General features: G+C 40.5%; 1 protein-coding gene across 2 annotated transcripts in view; it reads left to right on the top strand.

Moving 5' to 3' along the window:
• arhgef40 (Rho guanine nucleotide exchange factor (GEF) 40) overlaps positions 1-12254 on the top strand; it is a 46969-nt gene extending 34715 nt beyond the window's left edge. For both annotated transcript variants that reach the window (XM_026162682.1, XM_026162681.1), the window contains exons 22-27: positions 2468-2647; positions 3138-3318; positions 5241-5351; positions 8170-8279; positions 10763-10806; positions 10984-12254. In XM_026162682.1, the coding sequence (XP_026018467.1) occupies positions 2468-2647; positions 3138-3318; positions 5241-5351; positions 8170-8279; positions 10763-10789 (609 nt within the window). In that variant the 3' untranslated portion in view covers positions 10790-10806; positions 10984-12254. The remainder of the gene's footprint in view (positions 1-2467; positions 2648-3137; positions 3319-5240; positions 5352-8169; positions 8280-10762; positions 10807-10983) is intronic.
• Positions 12255-14284: the final 2030 nt, after the last annotated feature.

Below are 14284 nucleotides of genomic sequence, written 5' to 3'. Positions count from 1 at the left end.
CAAACACAGCATGAGGAGGAGGAATTGGGGTAGAGGTGGGCTGCAGCTTGCAGAGGCAGCTGCAACTCCAGGCAGGCTAAAGCAAGTCAAACATTGCATTATGTATGAGATTTGTCAGTGTTAGGGGCCTGACCACTTTTTCCTTCAAGCCGATGATATTTATTTGCTAATACATTGATATTGGTCTGCAATGGTTGATAAATGACATTTTAAAAAGTGAAGAAGAAATCGGAGAAAGAGCCTACAAATGTGTTATGAGTGTTTGTGTTGCAGTTTTTCCATTTGTTCAATTCAATTTTATTTATATAACAGTTGCCAGAAGATGTTCTAAGGTAAAGAACAAGCACTTGGCAACAGTAAGAAGGAAAAACTCCTTTTTCTCAGGAAGAAACCTCTGGCAGAAGCAGGATCAGAGAGGGGCAGCCATCTGCTCCACCCAGAAGCCGATCTGGAGCTTTTGGGAATACCAAAAAAGAAACAAGTAGCTGATTCGAGCAGAACCGCCTCATTGTTTTTTGTGTTTTTTTTTTTTTTTTGCCTGATCTTTTTTTTTTTTATATTAGCCATTTACCAATATAGAGGGTACATGCTTTTAGGAGTATTGATTTTGCATAGTTTGTCCACTAGATGGCACTGTGCAACTTTCCCGTTAGGAGCACATGTTTGAAACACCAAAAACACAACAAGCTGCTGATGTGAGCAGAGTCGGACGTTTTTCTTCAGTGCGATGGTAGCTATTTTTAAATGTATCAGTATCGGCATTATAAAGACAAATAAGATTTCAAATTTTTAAAAAAGTAAGAAAGAGACGGGAAAAACACTCAATCTTTTTCTGAGGGCTGATGTTTCATAGTGTGTCCACCAGGGGGCACTCTGCATGTTTCCTGTTGGCAACAAGTTTGGAGAACTAAAAACAGAGTTTTAATATTAAATATTGAGCTACAAATAACACATGTCAGGGAAATCTGTTTAAGTTTAGAAATATGAAAGAAAAAAATATTAGCCGATGTATCAGAATATCAGATTTTTGAGTCATCGGATATTGGCAACATTATCTGTCTTAAAAATCCTTTGTGAGTCGGGGTCTAGTAAACCTAGAAGCTTATCAGCTGATGTGGTTTTCCACTGAGATCAGTTGTCATCATCTGATCTCAATCCAGACTGAGTTTAACCTGAATTATGAAGCTGAATCTTTCTTATTTCCTAGTCCTGAGAGCTGCAACAAGGACGTGGCAAGTGGGAGGAAAGACTGTGTTCTCCCACTGGGAATAAACAAAAACCGAAAGACTTATCAAAAGTCCAAAAACACTAACATCCCTGCGCCCTACACCACTGTACTCTGACACAGCTGTAATATTCAGTGGTAGTCGTGACAAATGTTTGACACACACACACACACCTCTCATCTCTCTGCATTCTGAACGAGGGGAAAGATTACAGCAGCACAAACACTTGCGCTGAGCTACTTCAAAATTGCGCTGCAACACCTCTCCAAGTAAAAATGATTTTAAGTACAGCTGTGTGTGTGTTTGGGTGGGTGTAGATGTGGGTGTTCATAAAGTGTGTGAAGCATCACTTATATCATGACCCACTCATTTCTAGAGGTTTAAAAATAAGAATCTACTGTATGTCAGTGGCCGCTTGTAAAATTCCAGACCTTTTTAAATTCATTGTCCGCACGCTTTTGTTTCGTTTGCATTTGCCTTGTTTGTTGCTCTTTTGTGCTTTTGCATATCTAGCATTGACAATTATGTAATTTCTTTTTCGCCTATTATGAGTGTCTGTGTGCCTTTGACTTCCAACAGCATCTCAAAGTCGCAACCCTGTAATTGACATGAACAAAAAAGTCACTTTTTTTTTCTTTTTTTTTTATTATTACAAAAGATGTGATTCAGCTGGCCAATTAGAGCAAAGATCCAGCAGAACGAAGCATCCATGTGAAGAATATGTCACCATGCAAGGCACTGTAATAATAATGCTCCTTTGTCCTTCGCAGTTGAATAGAGAATAAAGCTTTTCAGTCTTTGTAGTCAAAGTGTCTCGCAACTCCAAACAGAAAATTAGAGTAGGTGCAGGAGGGAGGATTTGAGACTTTATAATACGACGACCGTTTAATTTTTAACTCCTAGTTTTTGTTCTACAGATGAGCAGAATCAACAGAGTTTTTCTCCTCTGAGCGAGTGGGGGAAAAAATTGAATCTGTAAAAGTGAGAATATTTCGCTTTGTTAGCGTTTTATGGATTCTCAGATATAATGATGCTTATTTATTTTTATTTCTGTTTTCAAGATAATTAATGAACCAATTCAATCAAGATTGGAACCTGGCAAAGAGACAGGATTTTAAAGCTCAGGCCTGAATTTCCTCTTAAGATTGAAATGAAGATGGTATCTTTTGCTGAGGGTTGGTCCTGGGCCTAAGGCCAATATAAGTGTGTCCTAACGTGTGTGTGTTTGTGTGTGTTTTCAGATCCCTGTGACGGAGCGCGGCGAGCTGGTGCGGCAGGGTGAGCTGACGGTGAGCGGGGGAACTCGGAGGAAGCGGGCGGGCGTGAGGAACGTTTTCCTTTATCAACACGTCGTAATCTTCACTAAACACAAGAATCCCAGCCCGGGACGCACCGCCTACAGTTACAAACACAGCATCAAGGTGAACAGCTCTCTCACACACACACACACACACACACACTTCTCCTTCACACCATCTCCAGCACTTTGTCTTATCTGTAAAATCTGCTTTCTGTCTAGATTCTGTTGAAAGCAAACTAAATTTGAGGTTTCTAAAGTTTTTTTGGGCGCTGCTTTATCTCCCCCCCTCTTTCCTCTATAAACTCTTTTTAACTCTGTATTTTTCTTTTGAATCACAACATCACCTGATAGAGATGTGCAAGCACAGATGACCAGTGCATACCGATGGGGCATGAAACCTTTTACCTCTCGTATTCCTTGCACAAAGGCAATGTGACGTCCAGATGTGCTCGTGTGAAAATAGAGCAGGCAAATCTCTGGTGAATTCCCAGTCATGTGTCCTGCCTTTCCCCTCACCTAAACCACATGAAGCATTTCCAGCAGTGGGATTGTGTCAGAAGCAGACTTCCTGTCATAGAGTTTGTGTGTGATTTTAACACTTCTCCATGCAGACGAATGAGATGGGCCTGACTCAGAGCGTCGGCGAGGAGGGAGTGAAGTTCGAGGTGTGGGTCCGACAGGCCCCGAGGACCAGAGACTGCATCACCCTGCAAGCGCGCGACAGGGAAGACCGAGAGGCCTGGACTCACGACATAGCCCATCTGCTGTGGACACATGCCATCAACAATACAGGTAAAGACCTTTAACTCGATAAGCAACAGCTCAGTATTCCTTCAGCAGCTTAGGAGCAATGTATATTTTAACAGTGCTGTTACAAAAACTGAAAACATTTTCCTTTTTCTTAATTTTCATTTTTTTTGTTTGCTGTTTTGCACCGTTTCAGATCATCAAACAGTTTTTAATAATCAACAAAGATAAGCTGAGTAGATGTAATATGTATTTTTTGAATGATGATTTTATTTCTTAAGGGAGGCAAAAGCTGTCAAAATCCATCTTGGCCCTGTTGTGCAAAAATAATTGCCCTCCTTTGTTAAGTCTTGAATTAACTGTATCTAATCACATTTCTTAGAAAGCTGAGTTCAGTTTCAAAAACCACAGCCAGGCCTGATGAATCGAGAAATGACTTCAATAGAAGTGAAGCAGGCTAAAAGGTCTCAAAAAGCAACACGTCATGTCCTGATCGAAAAGATACGGCTGATAAACAAAGTCATTGATTATGTCCATCTGGAAACTGGTACAAAGCATTTTTAAGGTTTTGGAACTCTATGAACCACGATATGAGCCATTATTCACAAATGGTATAGCAAAGTAACTCCAACATCACATCAAAAACTCATCCAGGAGGTCACAAACAACCCCAGAAGAACATTAAAGAACTACAGGCTTCACTTGCCTCAGATAAGGTCAGAGTTCTTGATTCGACAATAAGAAAGAGACTGGATGAAAATGGCGTCCATGGGAGAGTTCAAGGAGAAAACCACAGCAGACCAAGAAGAACACAGAAAACATTTTGATGATTCCCAAAACTGTTGGGAAAATATTCTGATGAGACAGAATTTGAACTTTTTCAAGGCTTGAGTCCCGTTACATTTGCAAAAAACTAACACAGCAATTCCTAAAAATCCCATCATACCAGCACTCAGACATGGTGGTGGTAGTGTGATGGTCGGGGCTGCTTTGCTGCTTCAGGACGACTTGTTGTAACTGATGGAACCATGAATTCTGCTCTCTACCAGAAAATCCTGAACAAGAACGTGTGACCATCTAAGCTCAAGTAATTTTTTTGGAGTGATTAAGGTCATGTCAAAGCATCTCAAACTGCCCGTTAATGCTCAAAAGTCCTCCAATGTATCTGTATTACAACAATCCTGCAAAGAAGAGGTGCCAAAGCTCCTCCACAGTGATGTGAAAGTCTCGCTGCCAGTTCACCAAGACTTGAATGCAGTTCTTGATACCAAGGGTGGAGCAACCAGTTATTAGGTTTAGAGGGCACTTACTTATAGCCGTACAGGTTTGGATAACTTTTTTCTCCTTAATCAACGAAATCATTATTAAAACTTGCATTTTTCATTTACTCTGGTTATCTTTGTCCAACTTCAAACATAGTTTGCTGCTCTGAAGACAAACGGCACTGTTGATCTCTAGGTCTCCTGTATTGATTTGGATCCTTAAACAGGACATTGTGCCAAGTTGTCAGATCATAAGCAGACTATAACACTGTTCCAATCTCCTTTCATTTTCTGGACACTTGGTTAAAGTCCTTCAGACTGAGTCATCACCTTTGTTATGTGTATAAGCTATCTGGTGGCGGATGTTTAAGTAGAAATCATGTAAAAATATCCCCTCTGGCCCAGTTTGTTGTTTTGATTTTTCCAAAAAACAAGGAAGTGTTGGCCGTGAATGAAAGCGTTCTACCTTCCTTTATCCATGAAGCCTTGCGCCTCAGCATTGCTTCCTGCCATCGGCTTAGATTGCAGTATCACGCTGAATAAGTTGCTCGGCACGTTTTTAGGCGTGGTTACCTTCTGTTCAGATGGCATTGTTCTAACAAACACAATATTCTGAGCTAATAATAAAATAAAACTGGTAATATTCTACGAGCTTGCAATATATGAGGTAAACATGAAGTTATTTTTGTGCCTTTGCTCTCACAGAGTTGTGTTTGAAGGAGTCACTGTGCATGGGAGTTTCCAGTAGGCTTCTGTTGGATGCAACAGGAACTCCAGGCTCAGAGTTGGACTCCATCTACAGTCTCAGCGACAGAAGTAAGTTTAAAAAGGAACAAACCTGTAGATGTTGAGGCGCCTTGGACTTAACAAAAAAAGGTGCATGTAGAATTGGGAATGATAATGTAATATGATCTCATGTTTTGATTTCCCGGCTGTGTTAAATCGTTGTTGTGGAAACTAAGCTTATCTCGAGCGTTAAAAAGTGAGCATGTGATCTGGCGGAGGACGTTATGTTTGAGTTAGGTGCACTCCTTAGTTTGAGGCGCGCTGTTCCACATCTCGGCTCGCAGATAAAGGAAGCTGAAACCATTTTTCAGTACAACCTGTGTCCTCGGGAATTCGCCCAGTTTTATGTGACCAGATTGGATTACTGGATTGTTCGAATTTGCTCTCCGAGCTGCAAGTGATGTGGCCCTGAGATTACAGATAGGAAAGAAAACGGGTCCTGGGTGTATCTCCCCATGTGACAAGGTAATAATATGGTACACGTTTTATTTTGTTCTTATTTTCTTTCTTTCTTTTTCTTTTTTTCTTTTTTCTTTCCAATCGTGCACCCCTGGGCTTCTCTATGAATTTTTGATATTTGTCTCACACTGAGAAATTTTGAAGAGCTGTGACATGCCTGCGGAGAATATACGGCGCAGTCAAAAAGCTCAACTGTGGAAACACGTTTTACTTGTGCCATGATCAAATCCCATCACAGCCCTCGCTACTGTGTGTCTGCCTTAAACTGTTTTCAAAGCAGTGACACAAACTGTCTCACTTCCATAAACAAAATGTGCAGCCTGGCGCTCGCATGGGTGCGTTATTGAAACTGCTAGGCTAGGTTCATGTAGCCAATTTGTCCTGATCACTAACTGAGCTGGGCAAAATTCCAACATTATCCTTTAATGATCTGGATTTCAAGTCATTGTGCGGCTGAGGCCTAGTAACAAAACAACAAGTTATAAATAATAATATAAGTCCCAGATTCAGTTTTTCCTTCAGGTAAAAGTTCCACTTAGAGTGTTAAAAAGTAAAGAATTTAATAAAAAACATTTTGTCATTGTACTTTTTCTACAACTGCATTTTGTTTTGTTAATTGAAGGGATCCTTTACAGGGAAGAACTATTTCCAAAGGAGCCCCCTTGTAATCCTATCCCACTTTGAGAACAAGTTAAAACTACCTGCGAATTAATCAGCACTACAATAATACATCCAGTTTTCAGCAATACTGTGATATTATCATATATACTCACTGAACATTTCATTAAGTACTACACTGTTTAGTTACACATAAATATCTAATCGGCTGATCAGATGGTAGCAGCTCAATTTAGGCGAGTAGACGTGGTCAAGACAACCTGCTGAAGGTCAAAATGAGCATGAGAATGAGAAAGAAAGGTGACTGTGAACATAGCATGGTTGTTGGTGCCGCACAGGCTGCTCTGAGTGTTTTAGAAACTGCTGATTTTCCCACACAGTCATCTCTAGGGTTCACAGAAAATGGTCCAAAAAAGAGAGAATATACATTGAGCAGCAGTTCTCTGGGTGAAAGTTCTTTGTTGATGTCAAAGGTCAGAGAAGAATGGCCAGACTCCTTTGAGCTGATAGGAAGGCAGCAGTAACTCAAAAAACAAACAAACACTCATTACAATAGAGGCAGAAGAGCATCTGTGAATGCAAAACACATCAAACCTTGAAGCAGATGGGCTACAACAGTAGAAGACCACACCAGGTGCCACTCCTGTCTGCACAACAGAAGACTATAAAAATGTTGCCTGCTGTCCGAGTCTCCGTTTCTGTATTCAGATGGTAGGGTCAGAGTTTGGCTTAAACAACATGAAAGCATGTCAACGGTTCAACGCTGTGGAGCATGATTTGTCGCCACACTTTGAGCCTCTTGGTACCAACTGAGCATCATTAATACTCCACAGCCCACCTGAGTATTGTCGCTGTCCATGTCCATCCCTTTATGACAGCGTGCCATCTTCCTGCTTGTAGGGCCAATATGAACTCTCTCCACATTGAGTGTTTATTGGTCTGCAAGACTGTGTAAAAGTTACCTGGTTTAATTTCAGAAAACTTGCCGGAGAGGTAGAACACAAGCAGAGGAAGAACTCCAGTGGATTTTAATCGGTCTTTAAAAAAGCTGTTCAGTGTTTAAGCAGTAAGAGAAATTTAGAGACTCCCGAGTGCATGGAGGACAAAGCCTTAGAGACAATGGATACATATGGGGTGGTTAGTAACAGGTTCACAGCATGCTGCTGAATGAACAACGCAATCTGATACTAGTAATTGTATCACATGTCAAACTGCATTTTTCAAAAAGGGTGTAGGCACATAGTTCCATAAAACAATAAAAAATAAATAAAATCACAGTACCTAATCTAAAGTACAGTCCTTTAGATTCCAGGGCCATCATTCAGCCTCCATCAGCCGTTGTTGTCTCAGAGCCAAAGTGATTTCTCATTCATGGCCCAGTGTAATGCACATACTGCTCACCAGGTGTCTCATTGAGTGCAGCAGTTCAGAATTTCAATGCATGAATTGTCCTGTGGGACAGAACACAGCGTTAGAAATTCATTGAACAGGATGGGAAAAATGCCATCTCACTCTGACTCCTCTCTCTTTGTTTCTGGCGTTCGTGCGCTCCATCTCTTTTTTCCTTTCAGGAAAGCGTTATAACACGAGCGCCGTTAAACCGCGAACGTGCACAAGGTTAAAAACGCAGCTGTTCCATGCATGTGCATTTTACTCAAAACGCAGGAAGGCGTTATTATTTGTGCCTCCACCGGCAAAATGTGATTGTTTTAACTGCGTCTGGCACAGACCTCTGTCACACAGCCCCACTCTCTCTGCCTGTCCCCTTCAGTCCACAGTAGCTGTTCAGACACTTCTTCTGTCGGGAGTCAGAAGGAGGGGGGATCTCCAGCGTCTGGGAGGGACCCCAGGAAAAGCTCTGGATCAACAAGCTGCTCACAGGTGGGCTAAAAAAAAAGTATACACGTGTAACAAGCCCAAAAGATAACATGTGATCGCCGAGGTGAATAAAAGCTATTTTTATATCCTGTAATTACTCAACACTTCACCAGTGTTTTAATATAGACTTGAAGTGAGAAATGTGCTTTTCTGCTCGCTGGAAACGAAAGCGTCTTTTTTGATCTTCTTAGGTTTTCTAGAACCTTTTAGGAAGGGGAGCTTTGCTGAAAAAGTCCCTTTTTAAAAGCCCAGGCTTTAGTTTGCAGAGCTAAATATGGTTGTAGGCAACCCTTCTAAACTCCTACAAACATGACTTTGTCATTAGTATCAAGATGTTAGCCATGAACGCCCACAGAGTTCTGTTTCTCTTTGCCTTATTTCCTTTAATCTGTGGGCTACTGCCGGCTGAAGACATACAAATTACTCCAGAGCAAACATTTTTATTTCTAAGCATTTTTTTAAATTATTTAGCGAAGAGCACAGAGGTGTGTTTAAAGGACACTATAGAAGAAGAGACTGTATTTAAAAGATGAACATAGCCAGCAGATTTGCCTTCTTTCTAATGGTAAGCACGGACGACTCCTGGTAGCTGAAATAACTCTGACTGTGGAAGAACATGAGAAAATGACCCATCTTGTCATTTGTTTTATGACCTTATGTCAACATTATTCTGATGGGTTTGTGGCCTGAATGGCTAGTTTCCCGTCTTATTTAATAAACCATGATGTTCACTATCTAAATTAGTTCTAGATTATAAGATGATAAACCAGAGTATGGCTTCTTGTGATTGACAGGTCACTAAACTACTCTTTGCTTGTGACACCTGCTTTTGTTTTTTTTTTTATGTTTTCTAAGTGCTTTAAAACATTAGTCTACAAACATTGATTTTGCAACAATCTTAAGCCACCTTTCATCTCTTTACTTTACTTCCCATTTTCTCGCTTATCTTGTAACTTTTAAAGTGATCTTGAAGCCGGACACTGACCTATAACTTATTCGAGCGTTTAAAAAAAAAAAAAAAGGCACCTGATCAGTTTTGTGTCTACACATAACAGATAAATAAGCAATGAGCCAATTTTAAATCTTTTGGGACCTTTTACTGGTGGCCTGTTACAAACAAAAATTCCAATTTAGTCGAATCTATGAAAAATGCCAGGGATATAGAATCTTTGCACCAACAAGGTGATTCCCACAGAGCTATTAGCTGAAACCCTGACATATCTCAGCTTGTTTTTGTGCAGCATGTGCTTAGAAATTTGAAGTAACTGGACAAGTCGAGGATGAAAGACAAAAAGACCTATAAACTATCTATAATAGATGAATAGTAAAGTTATTTGAGAGTCATGTGCACTAAAGACCTGACACAGCACCTGAGAGATGGGCTCAATGAAGCCTCACAGAAATGTCAAATTACACAAGAACTGGACTGATTTCCAGTCCAGTTCTTGTGTAAATGTATGAGGGGGACGCTCGATCGTGGCTTGAGGCCACATTCCAGCGAGTGGTGACAAAATAGATGGTACTTTCCTGTGTTTATAATTCCATCAGATTTTGATCTGCCATGCAATGTCATCTGAACAACATCTGACTGGCAACAGCTTCACTTTTCAGCATGACAGTGATCCCAAACACACTTCCAATACCTCGATAGTGCATCACTGTGTATTTTTCTACCAGCCATGACAGAGCCCAGACCTCAACATTACAGAAGCAGTGTGGGATTAAAGACTGACCGAGAATGAAACGAAACACAGCCAACATCTGAATAAAACCTTTGAATGTCTGCAGAACTATTCCTGAAACTATTCCTAAAGAAACGACAAGAAAGCTGCCTAAGAGTGCTCAGACTGTGCTAAAGACTAAAGGTGGTCGTACCAAATTTTGGCTTTCAAGCTCATTAGATTCCATAAACCCTTACATGCTGCATTTCCATGCACGATTACACGTTTCAGTAAATCATCGCACTTATTTCATGGTTCAAGACTTTTGCACAGCACTATGTACTTTGAATCATTTGTATGTAACATAGTGGTGATATGGTGAAGAAAGTCATTCATTCACACTGAGCTGATCTGTGTTAAAAAGGCATCCTTTAAACCAGTCAAAGCATTTCTGTATGTTTGTAAAGTGAAAACACTGCATGAATCTGGCTGTAAGCAAACAGCAATACCTGCCTGCCATCGCCATGGTAGAGTTTAAATGAATTTGCTCAGTGTGCACACACACAAACACACACACATTCTCACAATCTCCTTATCTAGCAAACAGAATATGACAGATTAGCAAACAGACAGCGCTGGGAACAGATTGACAGACAGACGGACACACGCAGCCCAAACAGATAGGGCAAACACGCAGACAGCGATATGCACATATTCGACAACAGAGGGAGGATTTGCCGCTTGCGCACGGGTGCACGCACATTTTTGGTGTGTACGCACACTTAAGCGCCGAATGTAAAAATGCGACTGTTTCTTCCTCCTCAGAGCCAGTCTCCCTCTACAGCTGTGTGACTGTCATCTCAATAAGCGTAAGTTTACTCTGTTTATCACACGTTTCTTTTTTTTCTGCACTCTGCCACTTTACATGCGCTGCTCATGTCGCTGCATTCCCACGCTGATCGCATTTATTTTAGTCATTCTTTATTCTGGGGATTTCTGCATGTGTCACTATTAATATTTTCTTCTCTTTCTGTCGCTTCAACCAGAAACTGGACCTCAGATTTTTTTTTTTTTTGAAGTTTTTAAACATCTCAGTTCCACCTCTGGGCGAGCCAAACTGGACTTTGAAGAGGAAGAAGACAAAATGAGAGAGAGAGAGCCCTCCTCATCCCCCCCCCATCACCCTTTTGAACTTCTCCCACATGCTTTCTCTCCTTCCCCTTTCCCCGTCCGTCTCTTTAAAATAAATAAAGTGCCAGCAGATTAAGCGGCGCAGCACAGCACTGCTTTTCTCCACTTTTAAAACCTCCCAGCTCTGATATGACCCCCCACCAAAGAAAATCTGCATCCAAAAAGGATCAAAACTGTCCTGTTTAAATCATGACAAGCACCAGCGGGACTCTCTGCGCTCCGCCATTTTGGATCTGCCAGTCTCAGTTGCTGGCAGAGTCATTGACACCAAAGGCACTTCAGCCACACAGTGCGGCCATTGTCTGCCCCACGACTCCCCACTAGGCCAAACCACTTGGTCTGAACCACTGACTGCCTCGGCTGGCTGACTGTACGCATCACATGCTCCAGCATCTGATAATAAACGGGAAGTAATATGCAGGGCGTAAATCCACCGTTGGATTGCAGATTTAGAATGTGTTATGTTCTTTATCATTTTCATAACGCAGAATGGAGTACTGTACGCTTTTTTTCGTTTTCCCTACCTGTGTAAAAATGCGTGGCATAGCCTAGGTGCGATTGCATCTATGTAAATTAAGCAAGGGTGGTGTGAGCATATACACACGCTCACATTCACACACACAACACACAATGTCCCTCAACACATGCAGTCACTCTTGTTGTTACAAGACAGTGGAGCACTGTTCACATTCTCATGCCCGCACACTCACTGTGACCAGTTTCGAGCCTGGTACAGTGACCACATCAACGACAGGCAAGGTTACATTTGAAACGCATGCCGTGAGCTTTGCCTTGATGAAGACCAGGAAGGATTTACAGCATCATATCAGACTGTTATACATTGTGTTAGAGTGTTTCATTTAAGCTAACGTGTTGTTTTTCTTTATTAACAGTGGCCACAATTTAAAGGCAAAATGGTATTTAGTCTTCTTTAAAGTGTAACTTACATCAGCAACATATTGGTGCCTTAAAAATGTTCTTCGGAGTACTGAAGAACATTGCTGTGTAAAATGCCATATTCTATATGCCAAAGGTATAAAATGGGTGACTGTGCAATGATGATTTCTGTACATTTAGTACGGGCATTCCTCATTGGAATGCTGTCTCCATAAAATGGAGAAAGGTGGGTCTGTTTGTTGTGCTAATTTGTGGTTTTACTGCTTTTATTCTTGTGGCTAGAAGACATGAACTACATCTAATTCTTTTCAGAGAATTAATTAAATCTAATCTCTTAGCTTCTTGCTTAAAGGAAGACATTTTCCTAAAATATCCCAAAACTATTATTTTCATGTTTCTCTCCCCCCCCCCCCCCCCCCCCCCGGTAGAAAATTACAGTTTGGAAAGTCTAGTTCAGATTGGTTGACATGGGATTCCTCAGAACTGTATTTATGTTCCCAGGGTCCTATGTTTGGCAATTCTATACTCTTTTAACGCACATCAATCCTCCTGTTGTGTTTGGGTTAGACCCACATCATATTAAGCGAATTTGGGATCCTATTATAAGCTGGGGAACAAAGGACTCTGGGAACATGGTATGACCCTGATTTCGTTATCCTGAATTTTAAAGGTATGTTGTCTGTATACAGAAATGAGAAATGGAAGGAAAGCTAGACTCAATACAGATACCTAAAATGCTGACAGTGCAGCTAAAGCTTTTTTTTTTTTTTTTTTTTTTAAATATACGTTCATGCGTTTTTCTAAAGAATTCTTAAATCTGGAAGTCATAGTTCCAAAATCATGGTTTTCATATACTTCTGAGGGGGAATGTGGAAGTTTTAAAGAAGACATGGTGTTTTTTCTTGCTAATGCTGTTAAAATATGATAAAAAAAATATTGCTTTATTTGATTTTGTCTTATAACACTTACTGATAATGACTGTCAGGTGATTACTTTAGCATAAAGATTGGAAACAAAGTAGCTAGCATAGTTTTGTCAGCAGGCTTAGGCTAATGTCCGCTAACCTACTGCTAGTTTGTATTCAGTAGGAATCTTCCAGGCAACTACTTTACAAGTTCTTTAAATGAAAGAAAATAGAAACTAGTCGACTAGCATAAAAGACAGAAAACCTCAGAAATAATTTAAAACTCTTTACTTTAAAGTTTCATGCTAAACATTAGCCAAACAAATATTTCATTTACATCTTAGGAGATACAATAAATACTTAATCATGTTCCTCGTTAATCAAACCATGTCTTAAATGTTGCTGAAATGTGCGCTGTATATAATATTGCAAACGCACACAACGTCAGATAAGTTTGCAGAGTTTAGCTAATCCAAGCGGTGCTAGCAACAGTAGCCTTGTTTTTTCCAGGCAGGCGTTCAAATACCAGTGGCCAAATAATGGGGTCACAGTACATGCATGGCACAAAGGTTTAGGCTTCAGACTGCCAATAAACACTGTTTGAGACAGTTTTGACTACTCGGGCCTCTCTGATGTCACAGAGAGTGGATCAAATCTTAATGTGATTTTACATTGATCATTTGCTTCCTAAAAGTTGGACACAGAAGGATTCAGCTATCAGGTTAGTGTCAAAGGGCAGCTATGTCTAGTCGACTAGTTGCATAAATCCCTAATATTTAATATTGAGATTCAAGTCAATTTTCTTATCTAACTTATACCATGAACAAAACAGTTGTTGTTTTTTCTCTAGAATGTCACATTTTTCTTTGAGATATCAAACCTCAACACTAACAGAAGAAAAAGATTAGACAAGCTTGCACTTCCTGTACTACTCTGTGGAGACTTGTTGTTGGTGGGCCCATACACAAAAAGTTATGTCCTCATTCTCTGAAGTTGAAATGAATTATAAGGAAATGTGCAAAAAGATGCACAAGATACACAAAACATACCATTTTATCTCATGACACAGCCCCGAAAGGTTTCAGCATTTCACTGTGTTATTCATATTTCATGACGGCAAGCATTCAGGCAGTAAAACCAATAAACATGCACTCGCCGCTTTGATTGAGTAGCATGTGTATCAGACAATACCATGCTTAAGGTACAATATGAGACCGGCAGGTAGCGAATGCCGGCAGCAACAGGAGGTCAAGCTCATGTCTGCAGACAGCAGCAGCAGCGGTTTTTCGCTGTTATCAGATTTAGCACGTTTCATATCTGCATCCAAATTCACAAATTGCAAATGGCTATTGAGC

Source organism: Astatotilapia calliptera, chromosome 3 (assembly GCF_900246225.1).
Source record: "Astatotilapia calliptera chromosome 3, fAstCal1.2, whole genome shotgun sequence".
In the NCBI taxonomy this organism is placed as follows: Eukaryota; Metazoa; Chordata; class Actinopteri; order Cichliformes; family Cichlidae; genus Astatotilapia; species Astatotilapia calliptera.
Note: the sequence above shows the minus strand (reverse complement) of the source record. Positions and strands in the feature narration are given on the sequence as shown.